Raw genomic sequence first — 19,604 nt, 5'->3', positions numbered from 1 at the left:
GGAGAGGAGAGTAAGGTTTGTGTGTAGCTCCATGCCAGTGGATAATAAATATAACAGAAATGAAGGCTATTCACCAACAGCCAGCTTTTTCTACGTTGAAAAGAAACGCTCAAGCAGGGCTACCAACTCTCCGTTAAGGCAAACTCGGAGCGCCTCCCGGCTCTGTGCGTCACCTTCCCAACACAACAACTGCCGGACACAAATCAAGCATTAAAAGTTATCAGCCACAGCGAGAAGATGTCCATGTCTTACTAGCCCAAGGAAGTTCTCACACCCAAGGCCTAGTTCAACAAAACTGAGACATGAGCATCACCAGAAATAGCTATACATTTTTAATCTAAAGACTGGGCATACAAAAAGCATTTTACATCAATTCTCATCTTAACAAGGTGACAAGGCCCCTTTCCGGAGGCCTTAATCCTTGGCCTCTACAGTATAGACAACCCCTGGTGATCTGAGCATTTGCTACCCACCCACATGTTACTTGGTAGGACATGGAGGAAGAGACAGGCCTGCCCCTGGCCATCTTACTAAAGGATGGCAGACAGCCCGAGAAGCAACCTCATGGCCCAGTGAGCCTTTTAATTCTACATTTCCATACTTGTTAGGATGACAGCTGGAGTTGGTAGCTTCTAATCTTCTACTCATAAATATGTTCAAGACGGTCATGTATTGCAGAGCTTTATTCAACATTAGTTTTGTCAGATGTCACAAAAGAATTCCAGTGACTAAGAAATGTATTAATTCTTTATACTTCAGTTTCCGATCTGTAAGTTAAGCAATAAGCTTCCCATACTCTACATTTAATTTTTAAGATTCTTCAGAGGAAAAGTGTTTCATATATAATTAAAAGAATGTTCCTTGTTAAGAGCTGGGATTGGGCTCAAAATAAATCCATCCTGGTACAATCCCCTTCTGGGTGCTCTGGAGAGAAAAAGGACACTGACATATAATGAAGTAATCAAGATGAACAGGAGAGAAGAGACACAGCTTAAAGTGAAGAAATGACACAGACCCCCCACATACACACTTTAAAAACTTTATTTATATAAAAAACTCATTTGTTTTTAAAAGCATTAACAAGAGAGAAAGAAAAACAGAAAAGGAATGGAGCAGAAGACAGCCCCTTAGTAGTGTTCGGTGGGAAGGTGGGATTTTTGGTTCTCTGAAACTGAATGTTTAGTGTTTTTATAAATGAAAGGGAAAACAGCTAAAGGCCCCCAGAGCCCATGGCTGCTGTCACCCACCCCGCCGACAAGAGGAGCACCAGGGAAGGGGCAGAAGATGAGAGAAACCAGGAGCGAGCCGGGCCTGGGCGGGGCGGCCCCCCCTGTGCAGTCCACTGAGCCAGAGGGAAGAGGCTCCTTTTTGCCAGAAAAGGAGTGGCAAGCAGTGTGAGGAGGCAAAGGGGTAAATAAGGAACTGTAATGCTTAGGGAAAGGGGGGAGGAGGGTGGTGGGTTGTGCACTTTTCTCCTACCCCAAAGCCTCAATATAGGGAAGGGGGAGGGAGGAGAATAAAGATTTCCAGTTGCATTTGAACAGCTTTTAGATTGAGGGAAGGAGTAAAAAGTAAATAAGGGACAGGGTTTAAAAAAAAAAAAAATCAACCACATAGCAGCTGATTCCTCTAGCACAACCTGCAAATATACACTAACTGGATGAGGGAAGGAGCGGGGCGGGGCCAGGGCGGGAGGCGGGGATGGACACGCCTTCCCTGTAACCCCTTCAGAGATGAAGGTGATCCTGGGCAACCAACCTCATCTGGAGACTCATCAGAACAGGACTTTTGCAAAACCCCAACATATACAGTTGAGCAAAAACCTTCTATGGCTAAAATCAGAGGCTGTTCCAATTCCCAGTGGAGAGATGGAGGGTCTCTAGGTCCCCTCTCCTCTTTCTGCTATTTGGGGCCAACAGTAGGTCAGAAAGCAACAAAGTATAATTTGCAAAATCATGAGAAATGAGACTGCAGAGGCAAAGAAAGGCACATGGAAGGGAAGGAGGAGATGCACCCCAGGCCAAAGGCACAAAGAGGAGGCAGAGCCAGGGGCGAACCCCACCTTTTCAGGGCAGAGGGGGCAGGAGTATGTACATCACGTCCTTTAGTCAGCCAGCCAGTCCAGGGGGGAGGCGGGGGCAGGGCAGGGCTGCAGGGGTGAGGCGAGGAGAAAGCAGGGTGGGGGGAGCCAGCGGGGAAGCTTCCTGCCAGTTTCAGACTAAATAAATCATGTACATTCCTACTAGCTCCTCCCAGAGGCTCTTCTCCTCCCCAGAAGACATCTTTCTGCTCCTTCACACCCAAAAAAGTCTTCCTTGACACATTCTCCTCTTTCTACAGCCTCTTGCAAAGGGCCAGACCGAGTCAGCCGACATTACCACGGACTGGGGGAGGAGGGTTCAGGGCGGCCTCGGCAGGGGCAGCCGCGGCAGCCGGGGTTGGCAGGGGGCTTGGGGAAGAGATGGGGGCTGCAGGTCCTTGGATGGCCCCGCCCTGGAGAGGAGAAGGGCGAGGCGTCCTACTCTCCCCTCTAGGAAACCTCCACTTACTCAAGGGCCCTTGCCAAGCGGGATGTGCCAATGCTGCCGGCCTTCTTTGCTTCAAAAATAGTCATTAGGAATAAAAGAAGAGCTCACACTTTCCATTCTCAAAAAAAAAAAAAAATTTAAAAAAAGGTCCCTTCCCCACCAGGAAAACAAAAATCTTGATTAAGAATCATCAGTTTATCAGACTGCTGGACACGGCATGTATAGTATGTAACTTCCGGTTCTTCCCAAGGCTTCCAGTGAAGAGTCCCACTTTCTCCCTCCCTCCACACAAGGCCAAGATTTCCAGGGAGAGCTGGCAAAAAGAGCTAATCTGCAGCAGTTTCTCAAGATATGTCTGTAACTGAGTCAGGCTTCTTGGGAGTGACTGGAAGGGTCTGGAGGAGGGAAGAGGGATAATTAAGCTTCACTGGAAGACGTTAGGAGTTGATGGAAAGAAGGCAGCCACTTAGGGCCATCAGGGCAGGAGGCAGCCTGGCAGTTGGCACAACAGTCCAGCGAAGAAAGGGAAAATCATCAGTCCATTTCACCACCAAAAAATAAAAGTACATATATTATAAGCCCAGATGCAGCGGATAGAGTGGTGCTAAATCTTCTGCTGTAGGGAAAAAAAGAAAAGACATGTTAGCACAGTTGGGAATAAGGAGAACCAAAAGACAGCTGAACAAATCTGGAGGGAAGGATGTGGCGTAAATGGAAAATCAGATCACTAGTGGCCTCTCAAGAGGTGACAATCACAGAAGCAGCGCCCCTAAGCCCCACGTGGCTGAGAGTGATCAGACTGGCATGATTGGCAAACTGCTGGCACACAGGGTCCTCATCCCTCGGGGATGACCTTGGGGGTGGCTAGAGGACATACCATGGGGGGGTGAGACATGGGGTACCCCTCATCATCCACAAACAACACATCCAACTCTTCCTCCAGAGGTTCCTGCCCCTCGTCCTGCTGTGAACACATGCGATTTGTTAGTAGGAGAGTAAGAAAACAGGAACCTCACGAATGAGTGCCAGACCCAGGGAAAGCCCCCACATCTGTAAACTCAAACAAAACGAGGCCAATAGTCGTAAGAGAACGGCAAGATTTTCGAGAAAAGGCAGGAATAGAAAACGAGTACTGTGAGGATAGATCAGTCGGCGTTAGTCATACACGCAATACATTCACAACAACCTTGCTTCTCCCATCTCGACCACTGTAGAATTATGGCCCAAGAAATCTCAACGTGAATCAAAAGTCCTACTTTTTCCCTAAAAAAAAATGCTTCAAGAAAAGGATGCTATCTTTCATTACAGACTTTTTTCCTAATTCACAGAACATGCAGGCTTCAAAACAGAGCTGGCCTTAGCAGGACACAGCCCATGAAGAGGATTTACCATCAGGGGCGCCCCCTTCAGCGGCTCCGTCTCGCCCAGATCTGCAGATCGATCCAGTGTTCTGCTGTGGTCCCCTCTCTCATTCAGCATGGAATAGCTGTTATCTAGTTTACAAAAAAGGAAAGAAAAAAACGTACACAGAGACATGGTGCTCCCCTCTAGTGTAAAATACGCATTAAGTAGACAAATGGGAATCTGGCACCTCTGGACACTGAACTTTACCAAATGCCCCAGAAGGCATTAGGGTCTGGCAGTCCTTGACATAAAAAAACTTATATCTAACCAGGAGGGCAATATATACCACAAGTAATAATAAAGCTAAACTGAGGAGATCTGTCTATGCAGAGTACTGGAATTAGGAGAAGACAGTGAGGTGAGGTGAGCTGCAATAGTCAGGCAAGGCCTAACAAAGAAGACAGGACTTCAGCCAAGCCTTTAGGGATGAAGACAATTTAGAAAGCCGTTGGGAAGGGCATTCCAACAGGAGGTATTACAAGAGCAAAATAAAGAGAGTAAGGAGTGGAGAGATAGGACAGCAAGGGGACTAGGTGGGCTGAGACAGAGGACACGGAGAGCAGGGCGGCAGAGACCCGGCGGCAGACTGCGAAAGGCCGTGAGCGCAGTTCAGGGACACAGAAGATTCTGTGGTGATGCAGAGGCACAAAGCGGTTTTTTTTAACCTCTGAACATTTGGAAATGTAGGGAAAGGTAAACAGATCAGGTTTTACTAAACGCCTTCGAACCCTTCCAGTGCAGTGTGCAGCCAGCACTCTTGAGGACGGCAAACCGAGGCTGCTGGAGAGAAGCGCAGCGCCGGACAGTCCTCGGCCCAGTGACCTGCTCCTCCACAGGCTTAGGCACCAATCAATCACCTACCTAATGATTTCGTGTTTGATCCCATACTGCTCATCTGAATTTCTTCCCGATCAGGTTTCTTATCTATAGAGAGTCAGAAAGTTATCCAGGTCAAAAACCAACTCTTCAAAATTCACACTCATCATAAAAAGCGCTCTCAGTCGTCTTTCCTCCCCCCTCCCTCTCATCAAATTTTTACTGAGCACCACCCACAAGTGCCAAGCTCTAAATAAAAGAGATCCCTCTCCTACAGACTCTAATATAAGAAACCATTCACTCTAAGCCAGCGGGCTTCAAACTATTTGGTCTCAAAGCCCCTTTATATTCTTAGAAATTATGAGGATCCAAAGAGTGTTCATTGGTGCAGGTTACTTGTATTAACAGTTATGGTGTGAAGAAATTTTAAATATTCATTTCATTTAAAAATAACAATAAACCTATTCCATGTTAACATAAATCATACTTTTAATTTTTAAAAAAAAGCATTGTTTTACGTTTTTGCACATCTTTAAAACTGGCCTAAGAGAAGGTAGCTAGAGTCCCATATTTGCCTGTATAATTCAGTCTGTTGGGATGTTATTTTGGATGAACTGTAGGAAGAAAATCCAGCCTCACACAGATAAGGAGTTGGAAAAGGGAGGAGAATTTTAAGTGTTTTCAGATGATGGTGACTATTCTTTGATAGTATACTAATACTCAACAAGTAGAGTTTTCTTTAAGGTCAGAACAATGTGCAATCTGAATCCAAACCAATGCTCTCTTCATCTTCTGTTAAATTAAAACCCACTGGTCTGTTTTGTACTTTGAATGGATCAATTAACCCTGTGTGATTTTGAAAATCATGCATTGGTCACCTGGAAAATATACTGGTTCACAGAGTTACGCAGATCTTCTAAAGTTAACACATTTCATGATATATCAAAAAAATCACGCTCACTAAAACCATCAAAAATTTCATCAAAAAGTATATTATGTATTGGGATTTTATCAGGCTCACAGTGACATACAAGTCTTCCAAAATTAAAATTTTCACTTGAAAATTTAGGCAGCAAGTACTTGTCAGTTACTTTTTCCCAAACTGCTCTCTGCATTCATTTTCAAGAAAATGTCTGTCATTTTTAAGTAAAAATGGTGTTTCCAAAAAAAAACAACCAGTGGCTTACTGCACCTAGTAACTCAAACGACAGCACAAGTGCTCCCCCTCAAGATAACCATCAGGCTTTGGTGCGCCACAGGGTGCCACGGGTACCCCCGTATCAGTGCAGAGTATTAAAGAGCACTCAAGGACAGAAACAATAAAATCAGTAACTGTCACAGCTCCATCAACTACATTCTTAAGGGAGACGGGCTTTCTCCCCCACCCTCCCCAAACTGGCTCTTCTCGGAACGGCAAGCACATGGCAACAAAGACGACGGCAGCGGGCGTGGTTTGGTGTCACCACCCCGGTTTATGCTCAGCCCCCAGCAATGAAGCAAGCACCGTCCATGCTTCTGTACCGTCAGCACAAATGTCAACAGATTTGATGATCCTCAGACCACATCTCAGGCAAAATCCCAGTGTCATTAAGACAATAAGGATTATAAAAGACACAAGTGAAAATCACTTTACAAAACAAAATATATGGTTTGTCTTTTGAAGAAAACCTGTTTGCGCACACGGCAGTATTTCAGATATAATCCGGAATAGCAGAGTCATCTCTGAATGACAGAAGTGAGTGGTGTTTGTTGCTGTCCCTTTCCTGGTTTGCCTATATTTTCTAATTTTTCAACAGTAAACATATACTACTTGGTATTATATGAAAATTTAAGAGGGAAGAATAATCCTTTTGCAATATTCAGATCTCCCTTAGACTGATGATAGGGTTACATCCTGATAAACCTACCGTTAGGCTGACAGAACGTCATAGCTTAGCCCAGCCTACACGTGTTCACAATCCTTACATCAGTCTACAGGTGGGCAAAATCATCTAACAGAGCCTACCTGACGATAAAGCGCCGACTATCCCACAAGATGATACACTGAAAACGGCACTTAAAGCGAACGGCGGAGCAGCTGTCTGGGCACAGAGCGGTTCTCGGTTTTCGGTTTCCGCTCGCGCTCCTGACCGCACGGCTGACTGGGCTCTGTGGCTGACGCCGCTGCTGCCCGTGTGAGAGTGGCCCGCGGTGTCTCACCGGCCAGGGAAGAGGTCAGAACTCAACCTGAAGTGTGGTTTCTACTGAACGCACATCACTTCTGCACCACCACCAAGTTGAAAAATCACAGATCAAACCATCGTTAAATCGGGGCTCTCTATATACATATGTCAAATCATTACGCTGCACATCTTAAATTTATAACGTAAGTAGAGAAAACAGCAGGGTTCACTCTCCGGTCATCTGAAGTCCACAGGCAAAGCTGGGGGGTCACACCCAGGCTAACTCTCTCATCTTCTGACACGCTCTTAGTTTCTAAAGTTCCGTGCTACAATCCTGCGGTGAAGTATAACTCTCCTCCACCAAAAGACAAGCTTGTTCAGAAAACAATACGTATCGTATTTAGTCAGATAGCAGGCCCACGAGAGAAGAGCAGAGGTGGAATAAAGCAGAGGTGCGTCCCCTAGACCCTGTACCTGACTTCTGGCTCCGGTCAATGAGAGGGAGCGTGCTGTCATCATAGGAGTGACTGCTCTGGCTTCGAGAAGCATTGTTCAGATTCACCTGGAGGCAGACATAAAATGCAGTGACGTCACAGAGGACCGAATTCACCCATGTCCTACTCCCTAATGGGCTCGGAGTTTCAGGGCCTTATTCCCAAATACAGTTCTTACCAAAAGCTGACTCACAAGGGCTAAGTAAACACCCACACAGTGAAACAAAGCAGGACATTAGGGCTTTGACTTGTGTTTCTGACCGATTACAAAGGCACCAAACACTCACACTATCAAAAGGAAATACAGTCTCAGAAAACGGCAGACTCCTTCCAAGGGCTGAGACAGATTTGGAGAAGAGCCCAAAGGCCACCGTTCAACACTGCCAGCAGCATTTACGCTGCGCTACGACACACGCTGCGCTACGACACAGCGCAAGACCAAGACTGCTTCAGGCGCCATTTGGGGGGAAAAGAAAATAAATGACTTCTTTACACACAGAGACGTGGGTCAAAAGTCGACTCAGTGTGACAGTGAAACAGAAGAACCAAAGACAGAAGCATCACCTGAAACCAAGGGGAGAAAGGTGAAAGCCTCGGTCCCAAGTCACTCTACCTGAAAGTCTGATTTCTTCCATCCTTCTTTTTCCAGTGGCTTCCGCAGTTCCTTATATCCCCAGATTGTCTGCAATACAAGCGCGGCTGCTCGAACTTCTTTTTCTGAACGGTTCCTTTTAGGGAAATAACACCAGATGGAATTTGAATGTAAGACCAGGAAAGAAGCTGAGAACCTGTCCTTCCTAGTACAATGTAACATAAGAATATAAGTCCCCAAATGGGCAAGATCAGGTATTCACCGAGTGCTGTATTTTAACTCAAACAGTAAAAAAAACTGTCTGATGGAAGAGTCTTATCAATCATTAAGACAGAAAAAAAAGCAGTACCTCCTTCACTCTTTACATGTAAATAAGGGGAAATCAACAGGGGAAAGTCCCTCCCCAGCCCCCTAGCCCGTATTCACATGCTCCCAGCTGGGATGGTTAAGTGTTAATTAATCTCACCCTGATTTGTTGATCAAAACCAGCTTCTCAATACCCTGGGTCTCCCGGAGCTTTTTGGCAGCCTCCAAGTTCTCAGCGATAACTTCGTTGATGGTGTTCAGAATAGAGACCACAGTGTCCTCAGAGAAATTCTGGGAAGAGCTCTGCTGCCCTCCTGGCAGATTCTTGACCAAGTTAGGAATGGCATGTTTACCTACAGCGGTAAGACGGGAGGCATGTACACAGGGAGAGTCTGAGGAGCCCAGCGCGCGCTGCGCTGACCGCATCAAGCACAGGGACCGTCCGTGAGAACCAGCCTCGGGCTCCTGCAGGACGACACTGCAGAGGGGCAAAGGGCCGGACAGCCACGAACGCACTGTCCTTCCTATCTGTCTGCTTATTCTCTCCTTCAGCCACGCTAAAACAATCTGGATACGTTATGTCAAATATGCTACAGAGTCCAGTCAGATATCTTCATGAAAATGGTATACTGATTACTACCGTTTAATAGGACAGTCATTGTGAATTTTACAAAAACAAAAACTGGGCTCTGTTTTATTAACTCTGGAGAAATTACTTAATGTCCTGACTCTCAGTTTTCTTGTTCTATTAAAAAAAAAGAAAAACAAGAAAAGGTACCTTTGTAAAATGGTGACATTTAAATGAGAACACACAGATATGCTTAACAATCCCTAGTAACAAAGTACAATGCTCTACAAATAAGATACTATTTTTCCACTTTTGAAGAGTCATCACCTCTTCTCTTTCCAAGAACCATTAAAATATAACCCTCTCTAATGCCCCAGATTCACAAACTATGGAGGGCCAGGATTCTTCCTCAGCTGTTTCCACAGACAGAGTTAGTGCCTGCTGAGTGAAAGGCGCTCTGCCAGACGCTGGGTGGCGGCTAATAGCCAGCCCCTTACCGATTAACTCTCTGTTGCGAGCATCCACAGCCAGGTTTCTCAGGGCTCCAGACGCAGCTCTCACGACCCTCTCGTGTTCACTGGTCAAGAGGTCAGCAATGGCAGAAAGAGCTTTCTCTTGACGAAGAGCTGAGCGGATGTATCGACCATACTACAAGCAGCACGTGGAAAGAGGCAGAACAGATTACAAAGGACAGCAGACAAGTAAGCTGAGTCCTTCCACCCCTGAATCAGCTTTGTGTAAGGTTCTCACCGTCCAGCGCCCAGCACACAAGTTCTGGATGGCCCCGGCTGAGGCTTCTAGGATGGCGGGATTCTTGCTCTCTTTGAGAAGTGATATGTATATCCGAACCACCTCCGGCTGGAATAACAGCTCATAGCCTGCACAAGAAAGGGCAAGCAGGCAGAGCGTGCTTAGCAGTGCCTACACAGCGGGCTCTGGCTGGCCACAGCCCAGCGTCGCGACTGGCTCTGGGTCGATGGGCTTCTGCTCCTGTACCAGCAGGGTCTCTGAACACCCGCGCCCACCCAAGAGCAGACTCAGATTGGACTACATGCCTTCTCAAGGATAATTCATCCATGGCAAAAGAAGAACAGATATCAACTCATACACAATTCCTCTCTCCTTCCTAGTCTCTTCCCTAGCCACAGTTCTTTGGCCTTGCCCAGCACTCAAGGGATTCATTTCCTCATCGATAGCATTTAAGAGTTAAAGATTCCTCATTTCAAATGAATTATTTCTAACTTAACTGAGTCATTCTGCTCACCTTAACTATGATTAAGTCAAAGGGTCTCTCACAGATTTAACAACATCTACATTTTAATATCCATGGAGAGCTGTGAATTTTGGACTCACTATATCGATAAACATAAAAAGTTCCTGGTCTAGACTACCATCAGGTCCTTACCCTCAAATAATCTGAATAACTGACATAACAAGAAGTCCTCTGAAAGTCACTGTTATAGTATTAAAAATTTCCAAATACTTTAATCATCACTTCAAATTCCTTAAGTCAGGGGGACAGAACAGTGAACGCACTATATAACCTACTGGTAGGCTGCCAAACACTTATCTGTGGATGATGTTTACGAGAACCATGGAGCCTGAGAAGAAAAAGATAACTTACCTCGAGCAGGACTAGTTCTTTTAGGGAAATCCACTGTATCATTTGTTGGCTCCTCTGTGGGTTTTTTCCCTTTGGAAATTTAAAAAAGAAAGTGGGGGGAGAAAGATAAAAAGTTTAAGAAAGGGAAGAGTCCACTCAGTATATTCTTTATTCTTCGCTCAGAATCTTCCATCAGAGATGCATCAAGAGGAGCATAAGACAAAACAACAAACAAAGGAGAAAAGACAGGATCCCCAGCTTGTCCCAGAAACAAGAACAGCACACGGGCAGCAGCTGGGTGAGGTAAGGGTGGCTGCTACTGCTGCCACCGTCCTCAGTTCTGGTGACAGGGGCTGCTGCCCAGAAACAGCGTGCTGTGAGCCACGCGCTCAGCAGAGCGCGGCCCGTTTCAGTGGCCTTCCTCAAATGAATTTTCCTACATGCATCCACAGGGAAGGGTTAGGCAAGGAAATGTCAGGGAAGCTAAAACCCAAACATGCAAATTAGAGGTAGGCAAGCACCTTAAAAGATTCCACTCACCTCTGGAGAACCACTCATCTTCCAGTGCGTCACCCAAGGTGGAAAGGAGAGGAGAGAAATGAAGGAAGAAAAACGCAGGAGAGAGATGTCAACAGGGTCACGGGAAAATAAGCGGGGAAGCACAGAGGAGAAGACAAACCCAGGAAACAGAGGAGGAGCAGGGAGAAGGCCCCAGACCAGCTGGGTCCTCAGCCTTCACTGCCCAGCTACCGGTGCTGACACCGCCCCCCACCACCACCACCCGCAGCGTGAAGCTCACGGCACAGCGGACGCAGCGGCAGACACAGCCCTGACTGGGCAGGTCCCAGCGCTGCTCAGCAAGCGGCCCACACGCACGGCTGGAAGCACCTTCCTCTCCCCGGCCTGCCCGAGCGAGCAGGGGACAGGGAAGCAAGCCTCACCTTTGCCTTTTTTGGCCCCAAAGCAGCTGGCAGCGTGCGGCCCGGTATTGTTGGCGACGTTGGGAGGTGCCTCCTGGTAACGCTCTGCTTGTGGGATCTCCCGGTGAACTTGATACGACAGGTTCCGAAGGAGGCAAACACAGTTCTCCACAAGCTTGGGATCACAAAATAAAAGGTCCAGTGAGAGAACAGAATGACAAGTGATTTTCTAGCACATACATGCTTCCATGATTCAGGTATAGAAACAGTGATCCTCAAAAGCATAGCTCAACTCATTCTCTCTCATCATGCCTCTTCAGTGCCCCCAGGCTTCTCAGGATCCTTTCAGCCCCAGGCTAACAAAGGTCTCTGCTGCCCTTTGCTGTGTGACATAAAACTCCACGGCACACGGACTTTTCCCCAATTAGAAAAAAATGCAAGTACGGCTAAACAGCCTTAAAATACGTAGGCAGAGGAAATTCTCAGGGAAACGGTTTTCTTCTAAGGCGAACACCCACTTTAAGGAGGGGGAGGCCAGTACAGGTATCTAGCGCTATTTGAAAGTCTGTCTTATGGGTGCCTACCCACTAACCTACCTTGCTATCCGAATCTTTCTGTCCAATCTCAGCCTGGACGATGAAAATGAGAGCATCCACCAACCCATCACACTCCCGAAGTTTCCGGCGCGCTTCACTCCTCTCCGAGCTGACATTCCTGAGGTGAAAAGGGGAAGCTTCAAGATGACTGAACTTCAGAAACCCTCTCTTAGTACCCCTGTCTCTACAAGCCTCCTTACTACCTTTCCACTGTAACAAATAAAGAGCATCTGTTATAGGGGAGGCACCAGAGCTGAGAGAAAGTTGAAGTTCCTGCTTTCAGGCCAGGGAAGGGGGTGCATAGATAAAGTACACCAACAGCAATAACCTAAGACAGAACAGATACTGCTCACGTGAAAGTACAAATGGAGAATGGGGACAGGGCACACAGGAGAATGTTCCAAAGAGAGAAAGAATGTACTGCACATTTATAGGATACAAGAGAAAGAACTCAGGAGAACTTTCATGGAATAAAAACACCTGAGTCAGGCCTCAAAAGATAAATAAGCAGATCTACCCTGCAGACAGGGGAAGGACTCTTCCCCACGCTCTCCTTCCAGTATGCTGTATCCATTTGCTGCATTTATCACAGGCCGACTTGAAATACAAATAATTAAAGACACAGACACACACAAGCCCAGGACTAGACAACGGCCTTACACTGTTGGTTTTGAACAAATTATATTAACAAAGTCAAAGAGGCACAGAAGTGAGGAAGATGTGTGGGAACCGCAAGTAAACCATACAAGGCATATATGGTATGCAAGCGGGTAGCAACAGGCAGAAACAGAGGATGGGGTCATGGTACGCAATACAAACAGGAATGGAGCCTGGATGACAGACTATGGGACTTAAACATGCTTTGAAAGCAACTTAAGTTAGTCTTTAAGAGCTCAGTCTTCACGCGCTCCCAGCCCTCCTGGTACCTGAGGCAGCCAGCTGTGTTGGTGAGCACAGACTCCCACTCGATGTGGCGTGGCTTACAGTCTTCGCCAGGTTCCCGCTCCCAGCCTGAATGCGGAATGATCACTTCATCCGTCAAGGCGTGCAGCGCATGGTCCACAATCTCCATTTTTATGGAGTCATGGGATGAGAGATTCCACAGGGTTCCTGGCAGAGACCACTCATCAGACAGTTCTCCAGCACCAAGACAGTATGTCTGAAGAATGCCAAAGAGAAACCCCTTTCCCAACATTTCTCAGTCTTCCCCAATGACCAAATACCTTGTAATGATATTCAAGCTTTAGTTTGCTACTTCTGATAATATATTTTACATTATGGCTCAAAACAAATACACACATCATAAAGTAAGGCCTCATAAAACAATAATTATTATAAGCAATACTTTCTGGGCTCGCTACACCCATTTCTCAATCTCACCACCACTGACATTTTGGGCCAGATCATTTTCCTTGTGGAGAGCTATCCCACCCATCATTAAATGAGTATATCTCAGGCCTTCACTCATTAGATACCAATAGCACTCCCTCCCACCACCTACCTCCCCAAGTTATGACAACCGAATACCTGCAGACACTGCAAACGTCCTCTGGGGGCAAGATCACCCCCGACTGAGAACTAATGATCTGTGCTATTTCTTTTCCTTTCTCTTGGAATGCTGACTGTGATCCACAAAGTTGTGTTCAACACACACTAATGGAACATGCCCCCATCACCTCAGACCAACTACTGGGTAGTAAAACAGGTCCGTTATTAGCAGTTCCTGTACATTTAAAACAGAAGCCAAGAATCTGGAATTTTAAGCGAAATCGTCTGCGTTTAAAACATTAGCAAACAATGCTTTAAAATCAGACTTCCCTGATGGCTCAGACGGTAAAGAATCTGCCTGCAGTACAGGAGACCCAAGTTCAATCCCTGGGTCAGGAAGATCACCTGGAGAAAGGAATGGCAACCCACTCCAGTGTTTAAAATCTGGAAAAGCCTGCACAATCTCTGACCCTAAACCCAGAGGCTCCCCTCGGGCCTGGAACTCACCAGTAATGACTTCGGTGAGGTCCATGTCTCGAGCCTTCCGGAGCAGGCGCACGAGAGCAGGAACGCCGTCACAGTTTTTTATAGCGATCTTGTTATCCTGGTCACGCCCAAAAGAGATATTCTTGAGAGCGCCACAGGCTCCAAGGTGCACTTCCTTTTTGGGGTGGTCTAACAATCCCACCAGCACTGGGATGCCCTTGAGCTTCCGGACGTCGGTCTTCACCTTGTCGTTGCGGTAGCACAAGTGCTGCAGGTAGGCGGCCGCGTTGGACTTGACCGCGTCCAGGCGGTAGCCCAGCATGGCAATCACCTCCGGCAGCTCCGGCTGTCTCCAGTTGGGGGGCGGGGGTCCGCCCTTGCGCAGGCTGTCCAAGCTTGCCAGGCTCCCCCGTTCGTGCTGGGCCAGAGGAGCCCAGTAGTACTGGTCTGATGGCACCTCCTCACCAATCATGTCTTCATAGCTCCTGCGGTGTTGGAAGGACCGAGAGAGAAAAAAGAATACACCAAGCTGTCATGTCTGGTTCTTTGGAGAGCTCCCATTACCCCTCATCTTCAAGAAAGGAAGAACCCCAGCTCTGGTATACTAGATCTCATCTCTCCTTTGCATAAAGAATATACTGATCAATTTTTGTTAATGAGATAAGACAATCGTTTTAAAGGCATCTGCAATTAGAATAGAGCTATCATTTTTTTCTGTGACGTTTACTAGCTTAGAGGAGCAACAAACATTTGGACAGTTGATCACAAAAAAGATCCAAATCCTGACTGCTTAGTGCTTGAATGATACCTGATACCTAATAAGTTCTCCAGATAAACACTGAAATAAACCTTCAGACAGCAGAGTTAATGAAACCAATGAACTTGGCAGCAGAGAAATCAGCGAACAACGTTTGAGACCAGCTCTCTTGAGGCATTTACACACAGAAAACAGCTGATGGGGTAAGACTCTTAAACACATTTCACCTTTAAGCCTCTCCTTACCCTATTTTGGAAACTATTTTTTAAACAGAGAGAGAGAAAGTGAGGTTCTTACAGAGTCTCTGTTTTGAGAGTAACAGCAGTAGGGGACGTCGGGCTACCTCACTTAGGACTTAGCTTTGGTGCTGACGAGCTACAAGCGTGAACAGGAGTTTGCACAGTTCACCCCAAGGTCCTCTTTGCTACTCAACTAATGGGTCTGAGACAGGATTTCTAGTCTCCAATTTCTAAAGCCAACACTTGCAGTTCTTTCAAAATCGACACTCCTGGCCACCATCACATTTGGGATGCCGAACCACTGAGAAAAGAAATAGAGACAGAGCAACTGAAGGTAAAGAAAAATACCTAACCCGAGATACGATTCCTACTCGTACTGCCGACCACCACTAGGGGGTGAGTCTGTCACACTGTTATTTATTCATAACAGCCAGGAAGGAAGGACCCATTATCTGCGAGCTCATCTCACTCAGTGGCTCCCACAGGAGAGGGGAGAGTCCATTGTGTGGAACACTCCAAATAAGCCTCTTGTTTACTCCACAAAACCACTCCCACTGTCACCAAACCCTCAAGGTTAGCTTGAACAGAGGGCCTGCCTCAGAGCTGTCAACGTTAACCACTCAAACACAATTCAAATGGACAAAGCAGTCAGTTTAAAAAAAAAAATCACTATTTTTTAGTATCACTGAAACAAAATACACAGGTTATATAGCTAAGTGTTAAGAGTAGGCTACTAAACAGCATATCAAGTAAGATTCCATTTCAGGAGGGAAAAATAAGGTCGTGTGTAAGAAAAAGAACACAAAAGAAAAGCATAAGAATGTTAAGGGAAGTTCCTTATCAATGGATGGTGCGCTCTTCTGGTTTCGTGCTGAAGATGTTTTTACTTTTATTATTATTTTAATATAAAGCAATTGCAAAACAATCACCACACAATTTTGGTCACTTTTACAAGTAGGTCATGACATTCTTTCCTTTGCGTTACAAATAACAAAGCTGTGCCCAGAAGGATTAAATGACTTGCCTAGGGCTACACAGCTAATGGCAAAGGCACAGCTAGAACCGAGGTCTCGGGTTCAGCGCTTTCTCCACTCATCTTTCTGCATTCCTGTTTTCACTTGACCTTGCGTTACTCTCCGAGGCCGAGAACAGGAAGCAGCAAATGTTCTTGGCTAGTCGAGCAGGTTTCCAAGTCCAGTGCCACCCTGGAATAAACCCAAGAACCAAGCCCAAACCCTTTCTTTATGTCAACTGCCCCAACCAGGGACAACAGAGAATGACCTGGCCACCAGCACTCACTGAGACCCAGTCAGTGCACTAGCGAGGAAGTCAGGAAAAGCACACTTGTCGCCCAAGCCGACTCCTTCGGGGATGGCTGTCATCAGCTGCTGCTCATGCTGCGCGCAGCGAAGACCTGCCACACACACCCCAGGAATAAAACATGAGTCACATGGGAGTTGGATTTGCTGTCCAAGAGATACCTGAAAGGTGAGTGACTCAGGCTGAGATAATGGGGCCTCTAGCCGGGGCCCAGCCCAGTCTGCTGCTAAGCAAAGCTACCTAATATGAGTAAAACGAGCACCAAGGCATCTGCTTTAGGAAGTCATGACCTCACACAGAAATTCAGCAACAGCTGGTAAGATATTCTTACCATTAAGACATCCGTAAATCTTCTCCTTTAATTCTTCTTCTTTCTCTTTGCTCAGAAAACACTGTCTCTGATTTATTCTAAAACAAGGTTGGCAGCCCATGGGCCCCATCAACCCCAAAACTAAGAACGGTTTTCATATTTTTTGTGTGTTTTTTTGCTCAGTCAATAAGTCATGACGGACTCTTGTCGACCCCGAGGACTGCAGCATGCCAGGCTCCCCTGTCCTCCACTATTTCCTAGAGTTTGCTCAAATTCATGCCCATTGAGTTGGTCATGCTATCTAACCATATCATTTCATATGGTTGATTTAAAAGGTTTTTTTAAAAGGTTGTAAAACAAACAATGACATACAACAAAAACAATATATTATTTGCAAAGACTAAATTAGTTCTATGGTCCTTTATAGAAAAGGTTTAGGGCTTCCCTGATAGCTCAAATGGTAAAGATTCTGCCTACAATGCAGGAGACCCAGGTTCAATCCCTGGGTCAGGAAGATCCCCTGGAGAAGCAAATGGCAACCCACTCCAGTATTCTTGCCTGGAGAACCCCCATGGACAGAGGAGCTTGGCAGGCTACAGTCCATGGGGTTGCAAAGAGTCGGAAATGACTGAGCAACTAACTTTCCGTTTTTCAGAAAAGGTCTGGCAGCTTCCACTCTAAAGCATTTTCTCAGTGTAAACCATCTACCCGTCCACATGTCAGTTACGGCCTTCTGCACGTCATCAAAGAATCCCCAGGTATGACCAGTACAGGCAGAACTAGTGAGCTTTTCAGGGTGTCAGTAAAGTGCCCCCCGCTAGTGAAGCCAGCCCATCTCACGCCACAATCAAATGTCAGAAGTAAGAAGCCAAGCCCCAGGGGTCAGGGCTTTTGTGAGATCAAGGTTTTTAACTTCAAATTTAAACCACCATAGGGAGGGTTCTTACATATATGTACCTGCAGGTGGTTCAGACTGTACAGAATCTGCCTGCAGTGCAGGAGACCTGTTTCCAGCCCTGGGTCGGGAAGATCCCCTGGAGAAGGGAATGGCAACCCACTCCCCCACTCCAGTATTCTTGCCTGGAGAATTCCGTGGGCAGAGGAGTCTGGCGGCCTACAGCCTATGGGGTCGTGGGACACGACTGAGCAACTAACACTTTCACTTTCAACTGTCTATTCGGCCCCTGAAAGCCTAAAATCCTTAAGCTTGTTCTTAACACCAAAGAAATTCACAAGAACAAACATTCTATAGCTTCATATATCAGGTTCCAAACGGGGTGTCAAATCTTAGGCAGAAAATAAAGAAACTCTTGACATAGAACCAAAGGCCACTCCTCAGGACACAGACCATTTAACTGTCACAGGCTGTTTTCTATAATTACAATACATGATATTTACAATGAAAAGGAGACCAAAAAAACCAATTCAGTATTTAGTAAACTCAGAAGAGGGGCGATTAGGATGGTCTCCCACAAAATCAGGCGCGGGGAGGGGGGCCCCCAGCTGCCTCTGCTCCCCAAGAGGAGGAGCTGCCCCTGCCGCTGTCTGAGAGCCCTCTAAGCCCCGCCTGCTTGCCCACCTGAGGCGCCGCCGCGGGTCCGAGGGCGTGCCCGCCCGCCGGCCCGCGCCGTAGTCAGCCGCCATGCCGTAGTCCGCGTCGTCGTAGCCCATGCTCCGCTGGTCGTCCTCCAGCCCGTAGGGCTCGGGATGAAAGCGGTGCAGATCCACGCTGCTCCCGCCCACCCGGACCTGGGGCTGCGGCCCGTAGACGTCCTGCCGGCTGGGCGCCCGGTAGCCTTCCATGCTGGGCCTGTACCGCTCCTCGATGCGGGTCACCCGCGACAGGCTGCCGTAGTTGTCGCCGCTCCCGGGATACCCGTCCTCATAGTGGCGGCTGTATCCGTCGGGCGGGTAGTGGAAGTTCCTGGGGAGGGTGGCCGTGCCTGCCTGCCCCACGTAGGGACCAGGGCCCCCGTTGCCGTTCTTGCGGAAGTCACGGCCCAGAGTCTGGATGTAGCTGTTCGACAGCGACGAGGCATCTACAGGCAGCCCGTCGGGCCCCATAGGGACTGGCTGCACCGTCCGCGTCGTCACGGTCTTCACCACTTTCTTGACCTTCGAGTAAGGAAAGAAAAGGAACGTTAATGACGTGAACAAATTAAGCTTAAACTCTAGAGCCCTCGAAGAAATAACCCTCTGTCCCCAGCTTGCTTTCCCTAGAAATGCCGAGCAATCTCACCGCCTCCCCTTCGATCTTCCGGGAAGTCCACAGGCAGGAAAACTGCACTGGCAGTCACTGCGCCTCAAGGAAAGCTGCTGACTCTTCCTCATTCCATTAGGTTTTCTCATATCTCTTCTCTCTTCCCTGTCTAGCCGGGGAGCACTTTCTTTATGCCTTCACTACAGATCATGGCCTTCCTCCACCCTAGTGAACTGCCCAGCCCTTCCCCTTCATAAAGGCCAGAGGACGACCTCCGCCCTCACCCCAGACCTTACACAAGTCTCAGCTTACTGTGGTCTCTGTGCGCCGAGTGGTTCCATCATCCGAGGTCTCCACGGAGACCACAGACATGGCGCCCTCAGGGTCCTCCTCCGTGTAGGTCTCCACAATCTGCCCCGGCTCCTGCATCCTGGGGATTGTGCTGTACAGAAGGTGGCTGTGATCCTACACGGAACAGAGAAAAAGGGAAGAGCCACTCCTGAGCCATGTACGCTAATGCTCCATCCCAACCAGCAGCACCGTCTCCTTCAAGACGACGCATCTTCTGTGGGCCCAGCGTTTTCAGGAGTGACTGTTCCCACGTTCCCAACTTGTACAAAAGGGCAGAAGTTCCCAGTCCCATTCACTTAACAAACAGGAACTGAGTTAACTATAGCTACATCAACACCCTCCCAGTGGCAGAGACAGCAGATATAACTTCCCAGTTCTGGTCATCTAAGTGAACATGAACTGTGTGAAAAGCAGCTGTATCTGTATCTGAGTGATCCTTCAAATAAAACAAAGTTCACCCAATA

The 19,604-nt window shown here is 47.3% G+C and overlaps 1 protein-coding gene across 9 annotated transcripts in view; it reads right to left on the bottom strand.

Annotated features, from left to right (window-relative positions):
- Positions 1 to 668: 668 nt before the first annotated feature.
- CTNND1 (catenin delta 1) overlaps positions 669 to 19,604 on the bottom strand; it is a 45,779-nt gene continuing 26,843 nt past the window's right edge. For 4 of the 9 annotated variants that reach the window (XM_043914024.1, XM_043914060.1, XM_043914068.1 and 1 more), the window contains 17 exons: positions 19,102 to 19,254; positions 18,169 to 18,704; positions 13,985 to 14,448; positions 12,916 to 13,099; positions 11,990 to 12,107; positions 11,415 to 11,568; positions 11,014 to 11,031; positions 10,495 to 10,563; positions 9,621 to 9,748; positions 9,368 to 9,518; positions 8,463 to 8,655; positions 8,018 to 8,132; positions 7,385 to 7,472; positions 4,794 to 4,856; positions 3,918 to 4,021; positions 3,406 to 3,492; positions 669 to 3,144 (listed from right to left, as the gene is read on the bottom strand). In XM_043914024.1, coding sequence (XP_043769959.1) covers positions 3,133 to 3,144; positions 3,406 to 3,492; positions 3,918 to 4,021; positions 4,794 to 4,856; positions 7,385 to 7,472; positions 8,018 to 8,132; positions 8,463 to 8,655; positions 9,368 to 9,518; positions 9,621 to 9,748; positions 10,495 to 10,563; positions 11,014 to 11,031; positions 11,415 to 11,568; positions 11,990 to 12,107; positions 12,916 to 13,099; positions 13,985 to 14,448; positions 18,169 to 18,704; positions 19,102 to 19,254 — 2,637 coding nt within the window. In that variant the 3' untranslated portion in view covers positions 669 to 3,132. The remainder of the gene's footprint in view (positions 3,145 to 3,405; positions 3,493 to 3,917; positions 4,022 to 4,793; positions 4,857 to 7,384; positions 7,473 to 8,017; positions 8,133 to 8,462; positions 8,656 to 9,367; positions 9,519 to 9,620; positions 9,749 to 10,494; positions 10,564 to 11,013; positions 11,032 to 11,414; positions 11,569 to 11,989; positions 12,108 to 12,915; positions 13,100 to 13,984; positions 14,449 to 18,168; positions 18,705 to 19,101; positions 19,255 to 19,604) is intronic. The other 5 variants (XM_043914036.1, XM_043914044.1, XM_043914050.1 and 2 more) reach the window with 5 other exon arrangements.

The sequence above is a fragment of the Cervus elaphus genome, chromosome 1, assembly GCF_910594005.1.
Source record: "Cervus elaphus chromosome 1, mCerEla1.1, whole genome shotgun sequence".
NCBI classification, from domain to species: Eukaryota; Metazoa; Chordata; class Mammalia; order Artiodactyla; family Cervidae; genus Cervus; species Cervus elaphus.
The sequence above is the reverse complement of the archived record's forward strand: the minus strand, read 5'-3'. Positions and strand labels throughout refer to the sequence as shown.